We start from the raw sequence: 16,834 nt of genomic DNA on the forward strand, positions 1-16,834 counted from the left end.
ATGTTAACTAACCCGTTCAACCGGGCCAGAACATTTCAGGCTTAGGACACATTAATAATCAACTCCCAGTGCCAAAAACAAGAAATGCTGCATGAGTCATTACAAGAACCGCTTTCATGTTGCTTCTGATGTAGACCACAAAGGCTTGGGTCCTGTAGGCCTTTTGTTAGGCAAATATCTCCCGTGAATTATAAAGCAGTTCTGAAAGATTACTTTGATGTGTGTCACAGAAACACACGTCTATCCTCCCAGAAACATCTTTGGTCCCTTTTGGGACCAAGTGGAAAGAAGGGTAATTGTTGTTCCCATGCCTTGGGAATAATAAAGTAAATAATAAAGCAAAATCAAAGCAGGTTATTCTCCTTTGCTTTCTTGTCCTATGCTCACTTCGCCTGCCTACTTCGTCACATCCTCTTTTTTGGATATTGTTATCTCTAGTACTTAATCCTCTGCACATCCCAGTGGATTCAGTGGTACTGGAAATGGGGTAAGTGTTCCCATATGCAGCAGGATGATTCTTTGCAGATCAGCCCTCACAGGTGGTTAGCAACCTCTGGAAGTAACCTGTCTATAGCTATTGGCGTAAGGTAGGATTCTATGTAAAAACAAATATGAAATTAGAATAAAAAGCAGTAATTGGTGATATTAAAGACAGAACTGAAGAACCTAAAGCATTAAGACCTGAAGACACAACATCCAAATAATTTTCCTAATGAATTTTTGTTTATGTTAGAGCATGTGTTGTGCAGAAAACTGTTGAAATCTCTAACTAACACAGTTCAGAAAGCAACCATGAGGTACTAGGTAAACTTTTCAGAAGTAGCTCCATGGCCTGGGAGTGTATGTCCTCAGCAGGACTTCTGGATACCTCTTGGCATCTGAAATAACTCAGATTAATAGTAAATAACTTTACCATTAATCTTTTCTATTCGGCTGCTGGACCAGCTGGTTCTCCATTGCAATGCCAAGTCAGGGCCACATTACCAGGAGAAAAAATGGTCTTCAATCACAGCTTATATATTGCTGAACTGCTCAAGAGTTGCAAGCTCTTTATTTTTTTGGTCTAGATCCCTCCCAAATAATCTAGTACTGTCATTTCTAGCCCTGACAATATATATATCACACTAGATTATATAATAATCTTATCTATTATTATACAATTATTAATTAACAGAGAGCCTGCTTCAAACAAAGCTTTTCCAATAGGACAATTTAACTTGCCTAGGTTAAGATACTGCCACCAACATTATTTGGTGGCAGAATTCATATAAAAGAATTTACAAAGGACTCCTAATTATTTAGGCTAACGACTGTATAAAAAGGTCTGTTTCCAAGGGCTTTCAATCTAAAAAGAAAGACAGCTTTAATTATGACTGCGGTGATCCTGGATTGATGCTTTGGCACCTTTCCTCTTCTAAGGGAGTCCGTGAGCTTTGAGAACGGGACTGCTTGTGACTGGCCAGTGATAGTCACAAAATTTTTTGCTTTCAGTACTCTTATTTCTAAATTAAAAATCTAAGGCACAGTTCATAAAATAGAATGCTTAGGGTTGGAAGGGACCTCTAGAGGTCATCTAGTCCAACCTCCCTGCACGCACAGGGTCACCTAGAGCACGTGGCACAGGGCTGCGTCCAAGCGGGTTTTGAAGATCTCCAGAGAAGGAGACTCCACAACCTCTCTGGGCAGCCTGTTCCAGTGCTCTGTCACCCTCACTGTTAAAAAAATTGTCCTTAAGTTCCTGTGGAACTTTTGATGCTTCAGTTTGTGGCCATTTCCTCTAGTTCTGTCAGTGGCCACCACTGAAAAGAGACCAGCACCATCCTCCTCACTGCCTCCCTTGAGGTATTTATATACACTGATTAGATCCCCTCTCAGCCTTCTCTTCTCCAGGCTGAACAGGCCCAGCTCCCTCAGCCTCTCCTCATAGGGCAGATGTTCCAGGCCCCTGATCATCCTTGTAGCCCTGCGCTGGACTCTCTCCAGCAGCTCCACATCCCTCTTGTACTGTGGGGCCCAGAACTGGACAGGGCTGAGTAGAGGGGCAGGATCACTTCCCTCGACCTGCTGGAGATGCTCTTCTTAACGCACCTCAGGATCCCATTGGCCTTCTTGATCACGAGGGCACACTGCTGCCTCATGGTCAACTTGTCGTCCACCATGACACCCAGGTCCCTCTCTGCAGAGCTGCCCTCCAGAAGGTGAGTTCACAGCATTGTATGAGGCATACCAACTGAGACAGAATTCAGGATACCAGTGAACAGGTAAGTTACCCTGCTTATGGCTAACTGAGAGCTGCAGGGCCAGTCAGTCTCCTGATGTGGACAGAAGTCAAGATATCAAAGCCCTGTGGTTTTAAACTCCTCTACCATGCATTGTTTTAGGTTTTAAGTTAGTGCTTGAAGTTGTTTTAATTTGTTTTAATCTGTCTTCAGCTGTTTAGTCTATTACCACTTTGGTTTGTGTAGCCTTCTCCCACTTTCTGTATCAAACTGATACAGAGTCTGAGTGCTGTGTGTGCAGGAATTAATTTTGTAATTTAAACAAGTGCATATTTTTAAAGACCAGCAAAACAGACAGTGGGAGTTTCCTTCAGATATGCCAACAGTGTGAAAGGACAGACTATGAGAGATGATCTCAGGGTGTGGGAAACACCGCTTGTGCAAAAGAAACTAAGGGATTAGCCAGGAATGGAGATTAGATTTGTGGAAGCTTTCTCTCTCAGTGCAATGCCCTGCACTGTGCCATGCATGGCTGCACGGAAACCAGCGAGAATTTGGCTTTCATGGCATGTTATCCCTGTGCTTATGGCAAGATCTGAAACGTGCTTGTGAACAGAGTACATTCATACCTTTGCAGGTCGGGGGCATTGTCCATGTCCCATTTTCTAGGCAAATGCTCCGCAGGGGCCCTTCCAGCATGTAGCCACTGTAGCACGAGTAGGTGACCATGTCTCCATACTGATAGAAGCCACCACGGATCAGAGCATTCTCTGCATGAGCTGGGGGCCCACAAGATATCTCTAAAGAAAACAAATCACCCAGAGGCTTGGTCAGCTGCATCAGCACAGACACATTTTGCATCCTGCTCAAGAAATAACACCTCTTTCAAAGAGCTTCTTAGGCTACCTATATGTGCCAGGGTTTCCAGCAGAGACCCAGTTTACACCACCAGAAGCTTTCCTGCACCTTTCCAAATGACACCCACAGACAAAAGTTCTCTTCATCCAGAATAGCTGCATTTAAATGGAGAGTTCTACTTACACATCCATGCCCTCATGCTCTGTTCGGCATATTCCTGTTGTCATCAGCTCTACAGAAAGGACTGAGCACAACTGCAACTCCTGTACTTACTTTCACACTTAGCTGTTGCTGGAGTCCAAGTTTCATCAGCATTGCAGGTGATCACAGATTGTCCTTTCAGCTGGTAGCCTTCTCTGCACCTGATGGATACATTCTGCCCAACATAAAAGTCCATTTCGGAGAGCAGGGCATTTTCTGGGATGATGAAAGGCACAGGACAAGGGTTTGCTGTTGAGAGAAAAGGTGTGAGGAAAGAAGAATAGGAAGGAAGGAGGGAGAAGGGAAGAAAGCTTTAGAAAAATATCTCCAAATTTCAAAATCAAGTCATAAAAAGAACAATCTGCTCACAAGTCCCATCTGTAATTTGATGTTAAATTATGAGATTAGGACTTGTAAATAAATGATCAAATGGTTGACTCTCTGCTGTTGTGTGACTTGCTACCATACTGTGCAGGCACAAGTGGAAGAGGTATTGAGGATTTCAGTGGAGAATATCTTACATGACATGATCCAACCACTCTCCCTTAGCTTGAGCCTTTACTAAAATCTTATTGTAAGAAGTGATTCAGTTATTCTATTTAGCTGTTCAGAGGGCATGCAGCAATATAAAGCAGCAGAAAATCCAGGTATTTGTACAGAAACTCTCAGTAATTTTCATTAGAATTTAGAATTTCTCTGGTAGTTTTATCTATTGCTGGCTGTAAGCTTGCTGAGCCTTTTCTGAATAGTCTGCTGGTCTTTCACCATAAATGAGAGAGATGTTGAACTTTAATACAGCAGAGTGATGCCAGTTTCCTAAAACTAAAACCATACACATTCTTTGCTATGCCACAATTAAATGTCTCAACTGCTACCTGAGCAGTTAAGATTAGTTAGACCCAGATATGGCAACAAGGAAGGCTGCGTGGGTGTTTGTATGCAGTGCATGTGTGTGTAAGGTGCTATTTCATAGATAATTTATAAAGTTGTTTAGACAACCTCCTTATCAAAGCAGGGCCAACTATGTCAGCTTGCCCAGGGTTTTGTCCAGGTGAGCTTAACATATAAGCCATTTTTCTAACTAAGGAGATCAACACAGAGCACAGTTTGTTCTTTCACTGTCACAAAAATAGACAATATATTTGCTACTGCTTTAACATGGCTAAGCACTTGCTCCCTTAACTCCCCCTCAAACATGGGGTGCCCCGAAAAAGGAAATCTCCCAATGAAGGACAAACCCATCTTTTCAGGTACAAGTAATAAATCTTGTTCTTGGCCACTCTGAAAGAGAATTACAGTCCATCTCCACAAAGATCTGCAGAAGTTGCTCCTAATTACTACCCCTTTAAATGAAGAGCAGTCTGGCCTTTAATGCTTACAAATTAGACCACTTTTTTTTTGGTTACAAAGCAAACACACACGTTTACAGAGAGGGAAGGGGTTGCTCCATTTTCCATCCTTTGTGCACTCTGCTGCAGGTTCCCCTTCCAAGCTGTATCCCCTCTTGCAGAAATAGGCTATAGTGCTGCCAACTGTATTGTTTTCATAGATCACCTTCCCGTTCAGCAAGGAAGCTGGGACTTTGCATCTGGTCTCTGCAAAGGAAGAACTCTCATTAATTCAGCTTGACTTTGGACAGGACTCCAGCAATTCCTGAGTCATTCATACAGTATCTTTGAAGTGACAACCACTGACTAACGAATTATAAGAAATACTATGGGAGAGTTCAGTTCCTGGGAAGGAAATGCAGCCATGCTGGGGAAGGAGCTCCTCCCAATGACGGAGAAAAGCCACAGGCTCCTGTTTTTCAGAACAGGAGAATCTTCCAGTGTTGGTAAGGGGGGGACACATTTATGATTTCCTGCTGGGGTTAATGTGGCAGAACGTGAGTGCCTGCTTCTCACCACTACAAGAAACCTCAGAAACTTTCAGCTTGTCCCTTCCTTTCCACCAGACTGGAAATGCTGGACAAGATGCAGGATGTGTTGCAATGAGATGCTGCCATTTATATTAATAATTACTCCATTCAGGACTTTTAACTCTGTTTCTGAAGCCAGCAGGGAGCCAGCCCAAGTGGGGCTACCACAGAAGAGCTTCTGTTCTTTGCCCCATTTTCCATGAGATTTCCCTGGGATCTGCAAAATAGCACAATAACTGATGATTAAGCTACCAAAGACTATCGAGCAGGTGGAAGAGACTATTTAAAGGATGTAACAGCTACCTTGTTCCTGAATGAGCTGTGCCTGACCTTGTTCAAGACAGTCTTCTTGAGCTGTGGCTAGTTTCAGAACTGCTCCCTGTAACTTTCTTAGGTGCCTGGATAGTTACCTGGAACCTCCCATCCAATGCGGATGGTAACAACCAACTTTGCAGATTACAGATAGGTGGGCTGTAAAGCACTGTGCAGTCCATGTGGTCACCCACACAGAACGTGGTGGTCTCTTCTCTAAGAAATGGGTGCTACCCTAAGGGGATCAGATGGGCTTTTGCATTTATCGCCCAAGATTGCCTCCATCACAAGAAATGTCACAAACGGCCTGTCCTCATGCTGTTTCTGTAGCTCTGGGGACAGGAATCTAACATGTACCTTGAGTGGAAGATGGAGCTGCCCCTCAGAATCTGTATGAGGAGCTGGGTGTGGAAAAATCAACATACCAGCTTCATATGAGAATGCCAGGAGCACTAAGGAAGGCGAGCAGGAGTCTGGGTCTAAGTCTAGCATGGGAGGCCAGAAATGTGAACATCAGGGATATGAAGAGCCTTAAGGGGAATATGATGGGCAAGAAATGAACTAATGTCTTTCTGAGAGAAGAGGAAGGAAGTGAAGGTGGGAAACACACAAAAAGCCTGAGCTTTGCCTTTTTATGGCAAAGAGGCTGGGAAAGGGGAACACTCACGCTTAAAGGTTTATAATGTATAATGGAATTTATTAAGCTTCTTTATGCTTTGCATTTTGATCACTCATCCAACAATAGCATACTGAAGATTTTGTGCTGCTTTTTTGTGTTAACCAGAGCCTTGTTTGCACCTCCCCCTGCCCAGTCCGCGGACACAGACAGTTCCTGCTTGACATTGATTCTGCTTTGTGGTAAGAATGAGAAGACTTGCTGAGGGAGCATTTCAAAGCAACGGTGATAAACAGCATACATTCATGGTGCATGTTCATGTGAGGAACGCGGTGGTGATAGGTCGAGCTGTTGAGACGGTTCCCAAGACAATGTTGCTGCTGGGTTTGAGGCCAAAAATTCATAAAACAACAATAACAACAACAACAAAAATCAACCTAGCAACTGACGAAGATTGCTGGAAGTAAAATCATTTGTCCTCCCAATCTATCATCTTCTGTTAATGGACTGTTTCTCTGAGATGCAGCCTCATCTCTCATTAGGACTGTGAAACTGCAAATTAAAATCCTAAAGAAAACTCACATCTAAGACCTCTTCTGCATTGGTAACTGCTCCCTGTGAAACCTTTCATCTCTCATGCACCATCTTAAGCATCTCTCGGGCACCATCTCAGCCATTAATGCACATTACAGAATCATTTCCAGCAGCAGCTCAATTCCTGGACCATATGGTGTGCATGCAGAAGAGGTGCACTGTTGTTTAACCCACGTCAGGTTGTGCTGGGGCCATGAGACCAAACAGTTACCTTCACACAAAGGCAAGGGTTTACTCCAGCTCCCATTGGCAAGACATGTGATGTTCTGGGGCCCAACAAGATGGTATCCAGAGTGGCACACAAAGGTTACGTTGCTTCTGTATGTGCTTCCTGTAGCCATGGCCTCTGCTTTTTCTACAGAGGGATGCAGTCCACAAGTGATTCCTAGAAGAGGAAAAAATGTGTTTGTTTTAGAAAAATAACAAGGCTCATCTGCTACACATGGTTTGACATCTTACTTCACACATTGAAATCAAGGGAAAGATGAGGAGAAGAAAGAAGCTGTGTAAGTATACAGAGCAGGGCTATGCAGTGCCTTGTCTACCCTCTCTCCTGGTGCTCACATTGCAGACACCTGACAGAGAACCTGCTCAAGTATACCCAACGATATTGCACGCTATGAGGTGCCTTCAGTCCTCCATTTCCAGGTATTTCCACGGTGTTTCCTTTAAGCAGATCAAAGGCTGTGTTTGCAGGCTCCTTTGCTCCCTGTACAGCAGAGGGTGGCCTCAAGAAAAACGGCAATATTTTAAGAAAGATCTCCCACCCTTCCTGTGGAGATCAGGCAAATTGGTTAATTCTGAGAGGAATGGGGAGAGGGAGGAACATGACATCAACACAAGATGTGAGACATTTTATTGGTAAAGGCGATGAAACTGTAGTATTTTATTAATGAGCTGTGTGAAAGAAGTCATAGATCCTTATCCCCATGCTCCTGCAGCTAATGGCCCTCTGCTGCAGGGTTCCAGCGAGCCGAGATCTGATTCCAGAGAGCAGAGGCTTGTGCTCCAGGCACACAGAGCGCCCGCGACACGCTGGCCTCAGCACTGCAACGCGCAGAGCAAACCCAGCACAACGGCCACGCTCCTCCCCTAGCGCCCTGAACCTATGCTCTGTGCCTATGTCCTTTTAACATGCCCAAAGGAGCTCCCTACAGATCGGAGAGGAACTGCCAGCGGGAGCCGCACCGCCGGCTCTTCCCTTGGCTTCTCCAGGAGGAGCTCCCACAGTTGGCTCCCCAGCCCTCCAGCAAAACCGTCACTGTCCGGCTTTGCCCACTACTTACGCACGCACGAAGGGGCGGTCGGGCTCCACTTCCTGTCAACGTGGCAAACCCTCCGGCTGGGCCCCTGCAGCTCGAAGCCGGGGTCGCAGCTGTAGAGAGCCTCACTGCCAAACAGGAACTCCTCTGCCCGAGCGGCTCCGTTCTCCACCACCTCCGGCGGCCCACACGAAATCCCTGCAACGTAACGAATTAGGTGTAACCCCAGTGCGGAAGTATTCCCAGCCCCTCCGCAGTTTTTACTCTGTGAAACGAGGAGAATGTCGTGTTGCTACAGGCATTCACAGGGGTCTTCCCCTGGGCACGGTGTGGTAGCCATGCTTGATGCTTCCAGTTAACGCTAAAAGACAAAATCCATTGTGGTGGTGTTGGCAGGAAGTCTTAGGAGTTTCCGTGTTGCCACTTACAGTCAATAGCTGAAAACACATCATCATTTATGTAGTCAACTCCTCTTTCCACACTGCAATCAGCGGCAATTAGACATCTCATGGGACTGAAGTTCTTTAGAAAATACATCCCCATGGGCTTAAATTTCAAAATACTGAGAACCTGCAAATCCTGATAACTCTGATGTTCAAAGATCCTCATTAGCCCCCAGAAATCAGGACCTCAATGCCATATTGATTACATTTCAAACCTGACCCTTCAAAGGTGAATAGTAATCTGTTACAGCAAAACACCTGTATTATCACTACTGTCACTACTAGTGACTGTCATTAGTGCTACATAAGCAGTAGTGCTTATATTTAAGTTTCTAGAGAAGGCTCTGATACTACCCGCATCTTATCCAAAGGAAGCAAAGTTAACATAAAAAGCTTAAACTTCTTCAGATCATTAACGATTTCCCAAAAACATATCTAAAGAAGCATAAAACTAAAACAGCAGAAAGAATGCATCAAAGTGCAACAAGCCCTATCTAATATCTGAATTAAAGGATCTACAAACAGAAGTATTCAACAACATTTGTCACTTTTGGAGCTGTTTGTCAAGTTTTCCTGGGGGCTGAGGAGGAATGTGTAGTGCTTTACTTCCCACTGGTACCTCTGAAAATTTTGTAAGTCTTCCAAGAGATATCTGTGGTACTTGCTGAAAATTTCAGATCTGAGTTATAAAGCAAGCAAAACAAGCATCAGCATTTTTGGTTAAGTCACTCTGGATCAAACGTCAATCTCAGGTGGAACCTACTTCTGCACACCGGTGCTGTGCCACTCCAGAGCTTGTCTCCCTGGCAGGTCCGCTCCGTATCACCCTGTGAAGCAGAAGAAAGAGCTCAAATAACAGCCTTCCTTAGTGGACCCTCTCTCCCATCAACCCTTGGATTTAGCAAGGCCTGTGCGTTTCCACCCCCCCATAGGGAACCTCTAGGGAAAAGGTTAAATGTTAAGAGACCCCGCCTGCCAGGAGACTTTCAGTAAAACTCCTTCCTGCAAATTGCAGGGTACTATTGACAAATCTGCAGGCCAGGGAGGCAGCTCTCTTTTCTTTCTCCATGGAATATCATCTCTCCTGCCAGTTGCACCATTCTTGTTTCCAGAAATCATCTTTCCAGGAAATATGAGAATTTTTCTCCTTGCAGTACTCTCTTAATGAAAATCTAACTAGCATTTTTTTTCAAGAACAGTACAACCCAGTGTTTTGTTAAACATACTGTACTAATTTTGACCATATCCCAAATGCATATTCTTTACATTTGCTAATGAACTACTTTGTTTCTCTTTTATGTACTCATTTTATAGTCAGTCTAATGGCCCATTATTTATTTCTTATTTCATTTCAGGACCTGGAGAAAAACATCTGAATTTGTCCCTTAAAGCAATGTACTTTATGGAGCAAACCCATTGACAAGGACAGTTATTTGAAATGAGATAGTATGTGTGATACTACCCGCAACACTGTGCCTTCCACAGGAAAAAAAGAGCAGGGAGGCAAGATTGACACTAGGTGGCGAAGCTGGAATATAAAACTTGGCAGGACTTTTTAATATAAGAATGCACTGGCTTATTAACACCAGAACAACTCCAAACTGCAATTATACCTGTCTAATTATCAAACCATCCTTCCTCCATGCAGCAATATCATATATGTACCATATCTACTAAAAAAAATATATGTTATTAGCTACGCATTCTCTAAACACTCCTGATTTTTACATTTGAATTTGACAGTGGTCTCCTCTCTGGTAGAGAAATCAACTCTTCTAGTTTTAATCTCGAATGTTGCTAGACCTACCTGCTAGCATTAATTATGCCTCCTGTATTATAGAAGGGCCAGAGTATTTCTGCTGACCCACTCTTGCCCCATTTCCCCTGTTGTCTTGTAGCCTAAGTGTGTATTTCCTAGAGTTTCTGTCGGTAAGAGTACCCACATTTTTGACTATTCTGCCTGAGACTACCCCACTGCAGAGCCAGCAGAGAGATGCTCAGGGACTGGATCCACTCCTGGCTGGCTGAACTCATGTGCATGAAATTCTTACTTAACAGCAGCTTATTTTCCCTTCTCTGGTCTCTGCAGCGTGTGAGGCCAGCACAGATCCTGATAACAAGCCACAGTGGCACCTCAGAGTTCAGACAGGGCTAATTGGTACTAAGAATAATGGGCAAAGCCATAAGGATGGGGCTTTGTCCCCATCCCTGTCAGGGAATAAAGCACTCGCTGAACAAGCTGAAGTCTCTCTGCAGCCTTATTAAAACAAGAGATATCACTTCCATGCTTCCTAGCAATATCACAGAACTGAGGGCAGCAGAGTTTATCAGGAGCTTTGAGTCTGACAGGCACAAAGCAGCGTAGTCCTCAGGAAGCTACGAAACTGAAGCTGGAGGTCCAGCTACAGAGAGCAACAGCTGAGGTACATCAACTCTTCAGTGGTTTATGTCTCAAGCATATAGCAGTGGTTATTGAGGTAACAGAAAACTGCCTTTTCAGAGGGCTGAACCAGCATGAACTTAGGAAAAAAAAAGCAGATACTGAAAGGTATCTGCTGGATGTGTATTCTTACCTAGGATCTTTGTATGTGCATCAATTACACTTCAAGTTTGGGACCTTCTGGAAAGGTCCAAACATGTCTGTGGCATTTTACAGACAACAACCACAACAACAACAAAAGCAGATATCCAATGTCAACTTCAGCTAGGGGAACATATCACTATTGGAACAGGCAAAACACATCCCCGCAGTCACCACATCAGAACCAGGAATTAAAACAAAAGGCTTAGTGTGATGGGGATTCAGCTTCCTTACTTCTAATTCATAGCCAGAATCACATTTATAAAGAATCACATCTTCATAATTGTATTTGCTGCCAACCACAAATCCATGCTCTGGAGCTTCTGGGGTCCCACAGGATACAGGAAGGCAGATGTCATCAGAAAATAAGGGCATCCAAATGCCACTTTCCTGTAAAAGAGAGATGTGATAAAAAAAAGCAGGAATGTACCATTTCATATGAGAAATTTACATTTAAATGAAAGTAAATGTAAATTCATTTAAATGAAGTATAGTAGCAATATCCAGTGTTTGTTCAGATGTGATTACTGTATCATTATTTGTTCAGTCTTTAGTAACACTCATTAATCCAAGCAACGCTTTAAGACTATCTAGACTGGGACTCAGCTGTGGCAGGAATGTTCAGCCTAGACGTATAAGACAGAGGAACAAAACATAAGTGGGGAAAAGTACTGAAAAGGGAGCTCCCTTGAACAAGGTCACACGGTAGTGCAGTGAACAGAGCAAGGAAAGAACCCAAACTCTAGCTGCCTGAAGTCCCATGTTCTGTACTTCAGTCCTAGGTGCATTTCTAATAGTATGACAGAGTCCTTCAGCTCTCCTCCTGGAGCTGCAAGAGAAGCCTGATACCTGAGGAGGCAATCAGCAAAAATGTGGGAGTAAAATTAGTTTTCTTAAGTCTGTGCTGACTTGTAAGTAGCAGCAAAACAGAAACAGCTACTCCTGTTTTCAGAGATCTGTGAAACAGCAAAATAAGAAGAAATCCTTCCTGTATTAAGTGTTGATCCTGCAAAACCATACATGCTTGGCTTTACTCATACGACTGTTAGTCACACAACTTCAAAGTTTATTTGCAAGCTTAAGTAACATATGCAAACTTGCATATTGAGATGCAAGAAGGGGTTACTAGCAGAACTGGTAAATTTGTTTGCTCTTTAATATACAGGGAGTTGAAGTTTCTACAGCTTACTCAGTGTTATCTATTTTTCTGGAGAAAAGAAAAAGCTGTGCACATGATCTTTAAAATAATAAATCCCTGGCATCATTTTTGAAAATCTGAGGTATGATTTATTCTCTGAAATTAAGTGGACATATGTTAAAAGGAATGCTTTTCTAAGGATGACATTGTTTTTAGATAGAAGAAAAAATCATTCATTTCCACTCTTGAATCTACACATGGAAACCTAATAATCATTCTTACTGGGAAACAAGGACACATATATTTTGCAGGACAGGCTTTACATTTTTAAAGTGTTGAGTGAAATTAACGTCTGAGAGCTAAGCCAGAGGATGGGGAGGACTCTCCTGCAGAATAAATTGTGCAGACAGCACTTTACCTTGCACGTCGACGTGCTTGCTCCCACCAGGGTATAGCCTTCTACGCATGACAGAGAGATGCTGCTATTCACAGTGACGTTGTCTCCAAGCACGATTACACGGGTGATGTTTGCAGGTAGTGGACACTTCCTGGGGCAACAGGAAATGCTTTGAGGAGACCACTGTCCATCTTCCTGACAAGTGCACGTGTCCACCTCTGTCACCATCGTGTAACCTTCCAGGCACCTGCAAGAGAACGTGAACTTCTGACCACAGGCATACCTCTAGGGACAAGTTAGTCCACAAGTTACAGATCAGGCAGATATTTTTTAGCATTTTTTTGTAAGTGCACCCCGACATTTCTCTTCTGTTTCAAGGTAATCTTGGAAGAAGCATGCCTGCGCTGCACTTGTTTTATGGCAAAGGCTGCAAGTTTTAGACCTCACCTCCAGCTGCTTCATGTTGTTGCAGCACCATGTGAGTTGGTGGCACTGATGCTTGGAAGATACTGACTGCTTTAGGAAAATGCTAGTACTAGTGAGTTCCTGCACTGTCCTTCTCTTTGTAAAGAGGATTTTCAGTTAAGTAAAGAGCATGTGAGCACCAAGTGCTTTCACAGTTTCTTGATTCCCAGTAATTGAATGCACCATTTGTAATCATGAGCAATTCCAAAGGCACTCTCATTTTCTTCTATGAACAATCTAAGCTTCAGCTTCTTGGGAGTTGTTTGCTTTGGAGATTAAGGTTGATTTGTATTGCTCCACACTATGCATCATTAAGTGAACCCAGCTGGGCTGAAGAATATGGCCATCAGTGCGTTCACTTGTAACTAGGTAAATACAGTCACCCGCTCTAGGATTCAGGGAAATGACTGATTCTATTAAATCCCTCAGTGTGTCATCTCCCATTTCTGTCTACAACTATTTTTTGCCTTTACTGACAAAAAAAGCACCTATCCTTCTGCCAAGGGAATTTCTCTCCTAAGAGGAAGGGATCTACATTGTGTCCATTGCATGGAACTAATACTAACCCCTCTCTTGTCTCTGAATCAACAGGGTTGTTGACACTGCAGTGTGGTATTGTAGAAAATGGGACAAAACAAAGATCAACACTTTCACAGTATAATAAGCAATTGAAGCAGCAAAAAGAGGTAAATGGAGTGCCAAATGGGGATACAGTGCTGATCGTTGCTGCCACCTGCTAAGAAACGCTGAATGCCCTGAGAAATGCAAGGGAGGTAGGGAGGAAGACAAAGAGCAGTTGGAAAGCAATGGCTGTGGAGGAGCGAAGACTCAGAGTGCCAAAATATCTTGCTGCAATGAATTTCCCAAAAGTATTCTGTTTGTGCTTGGCAGCAAGGGATTTGTCAATCTGAGAAGGTAATAAGGTGCAGCTTTTCTTCCAGGTCTTAAAATCCTGCACTAATTGAGGTTGCTTAAACCTTCCACCCTTGTACCTTCATAGACTTTATGAAAATAGAATGGCGGCTACCTTCTTACCTGTACCGGACCTTGCTCCCGTAGGTGTGAGTACTCCCAATAACTTCTGCATTTGAGACAGAAGGAGGTGGCCCACAGCTTAGCAGCTCGCAGCTCGGGTATGGTTTCTTCCAGACACCAGTCTCAGCACATGTCAGCTCTGGACTCCCTTGCATGACAAAACCTGTCACGCAGTTATAGATGATGGTGTTCTCATCTGCAGAGCTGCTCCCGTTGATAAATGTGTTGGGGATCATGGGTGGGGAGCCACAGGAGATCTGGCCACAGCGAGGAAACCCAGAACTCCACTTGCCCGCTGCCTCACAGGAGATTTCAGAAGGCCCCAGCAGTTTAAAGCCCTCCAGGCACTGAAACTGGGCACTCTGGCCACAGCTGAAATCTTTACCAAGAACGACCCCATTCTGAATCAGTGGCACAGGGCACTCACAGAGGCGGCAAGATGGAAGACTTCCACTCCAGGAGCCACTGGACAAACACTGCCGCAGGGGATTGCCATGGAGCTCATAGCCAGGGAAGCACTCGTACTGGACAAATTCCCCATAGGTAAAACCTGAGCCATTCAGAAATCCATGGGAGATGTCTTCAGGAGGTCCACAAATGACTGGATCACAGTGTGGAGCTTCTGAATCCCAAGTGCCATCCTTCTGACAGGTAAGTATGGAGACTCCTTGCAGGCTATATCCTTCATTGCAGTGATACTGCACTTTCTTCTTAAAGCCAAAATCTGCACCACTGATTCTCCCATTAAGGAGAGGCAGTGGCACAGGGCAGTTCACAGCTTTGCAAACTGGAGCGATCCCACTCCAGCTTCCATTTGCCAGGCAGACTCTACTCTTGTCCCCGTCCAACAGGAATCCTTCTTCGCAGCTGTACTCAGTGCGCCTCTGGAATGTGTATTCTTCTCCACTCACTTGACCATTCTCTAAAGCCGGTGGTGGGCTGCAGGAAACTGGGATGCAAATTGGCTCGCTGCCATCCCACCTCTGGTTCTCTTGGCACATCCTCTGCGCGGGGCCATTTAACTGGTATCCAGGATCACACTCATAGTAGATAACACTGCCATACGTGTAGTTTTCCCCTTTTATGTTTCCATTCAAGAGCCGGCTGGGGGAGCTGCACGTCACTGCCTTGCAGAGCGGAGCAGTGTTACTCCACTGCCGATTTGGCAAACACAGCCGTGTGTCGGGGCCAACAAGAGCAAACCCTGGCCTACAGGAGTACTGCACCACACTCCCGAGCGTGTTCTCCGTGAAATGCACAAAGCCGTTCTCTGGAGGTGACAACAAGGTGCACTCTATGGAAACACAGGCGGGTGCAGTGCCGTTCCAGGCCCCATCTTCTTGGCAAGCCAGAACAGCATTTCCCAACAGCTCATAACCAGGGTAGCACGTGTACAAAATGGTAGTTCCAAATAAGAAATTGGTCAGGTGCATTGCACTGTTCCCCTTTGAAGAACTTTTGAGATCTTTCGAGTTGTCGGTGAGTAACATGTGGGAAAAGCGGGGACTTGCTGTAATACTCTCCTGGTCAACATGTCTTTCCCCATGTCTCACCTGCACATACTCCCCAAAGTCAATATGAGGAGGCAGGCCACAGTCTGTTGGGAGGCAGGTCGGAGTGGAGCTGGACCAGCCTGATTCTTCGCAGGTCTGCATGGCAAGGCCAGAAAGCTGGAAGCCTGGTACGCAGCTGTAAATAACCATGGCCCCATAGCTGTAATCTGCACCTTCCACAAAGCCGTTCTCAATAGGCTGAGGGGGCTGGCAATTTATGGCTTTGCAGGAGGGAACATCTTTATTCCACTGTCCTGTTTCTAGGCAACTTAGAGTTTCCTCCCCCTGGAGCTGGAAACCTCTGTCACAGGAATACCTGACAGTCTGCCCATAATGGAAGTTTGTGTAAGAGTATTTGCCATTGAGAATCTTCTTAGGTCTTGGGCATTCAATAGGTTTGCAAACTGGCCTACCTCCTAGCCACTGGCCATCTTCTCCACAGAGGATAGTGGTATTCCCCATCAGTTCAAACCCTGGCTTGCAGGTGTAGAGGGCTGTGCTAAGGAAGGTGAGGCCCTGCACGTCCACAATGCCATTGGGAATTTCTTCTGGCTGGGGGCACTCCACAGGAATACACTCTGGCAAAGGCAAGCTCCACAGTCCATCAGCCTGGCATCTGATGGTAGATTCACCCTTCAGTAAAAACCCATCCACGCAGATGTACTTCACTGTGCTACCAAAATGAAGGGATGAAGTCAAAGGGTCACCAAAGGGGATATATGGAGGTGCCTGACACTGTACAACCTTGCAGGAAGGAAAGGAATCATTCCACTGCTGGGAGGACAAGCATTTCAGCACAGAGGAGCCATGCAAAACATAGCCCTCCTTGCAAGAGAACTGGACAACACCAACTTGGTGTGTTACCTCCTTCAACACCAGCTGGTTTTCTGCCAAGGGTGGTTCTGGGCATTTTGTTGGCACACACTTAGGGTTTTGCTTTTTGCTCCATTTCCCAGACTTCTGACACGTCCACGAGACATCTCCAATTAACTCATAGCCTTCATCACAGAGAAACTCAACTTTGGAGCCCATATCAAAGCTTTCTCCCTTGGCATAGCCATGCTGGATGGGTGGAGGTTTTCCACAGCTGAGGGGGACACAATGAGGAACTGATTCACTGTACCACTGTCGATTGGCTTGGCAAGTAAATACTGCACTCCCAACCAGCTGGTAGCCAGACTCGCACTGATAGTTCACCTGATTTTCAAAGAATCGTCCAGTTGTTTCCTGTAAAACAGATAA

General features: G+C 44.7%; 1 protein-coding gene across 1 annotated transcript in view; it reads right to left on the bottom strand.

The window, feature by feature from the left end:
* SVEP1 (sushi, von Willebrand factor type A, EGF and pentraxin domain containing 1) overlaps positions 1-16,834 on the bottom strand; it is a 122,515-nt gene that overhangs the window by 10,935 nt on the left and 94,746 nt on the right. The window contains exons 38-46 of the mRNA XM_088533663.1: positions 14,040-16,819; positions 12,561-12,786; positions 11,239-11,394; positions 9,187-9,250; positions 8,005-8,178; positions 6,930-7,103; positions 4,700-4,873; positions 3,351-3,527; positions 2,849-3,019 (exon numbers count right to left, since the gene is read on the bottom strand). Of these exons, the coding sequence (XP_088389789.1) occupies positions 2,849-3,019; positions 3,351-3,527; positions 4,700-4,873; positions 6,930-7,103; positions 8,005-8,178; positions 9,187-9,250; positions 11,239-11,394; positions 12,561-12,786; positions 14,040-16,819 (4,096 nt within the window). The remainder of the gene's footprint in view (positions 1-2,848; positions 3,020-3,350; positions 3,528-4,699; positions 4,874-6,929; positions 7,104-8,004; positions 8,179-9,186; positions 9,251-11,238; positions 11,395-12,560; positions 12,787-14,039; positions 16,820-16,834) is intronic.

This window comes from Tinamus guttatus, unplaced genomic scaffold, assembly GCF_059628265.1.
Source record: "Tinamus guttatus ecotype Peru unplaced genomic scaffold, ASM5962826v1 Tinamus_guttatus_pri_ptg000513l, whole genome shotgun sequence".
Classification (NCBI taxonomy): Eukaryota; Metazoa; Chordata; class Aves; order Tinamiformes; family Tinamidae; genus Tinamus; species Tinamus guttatus.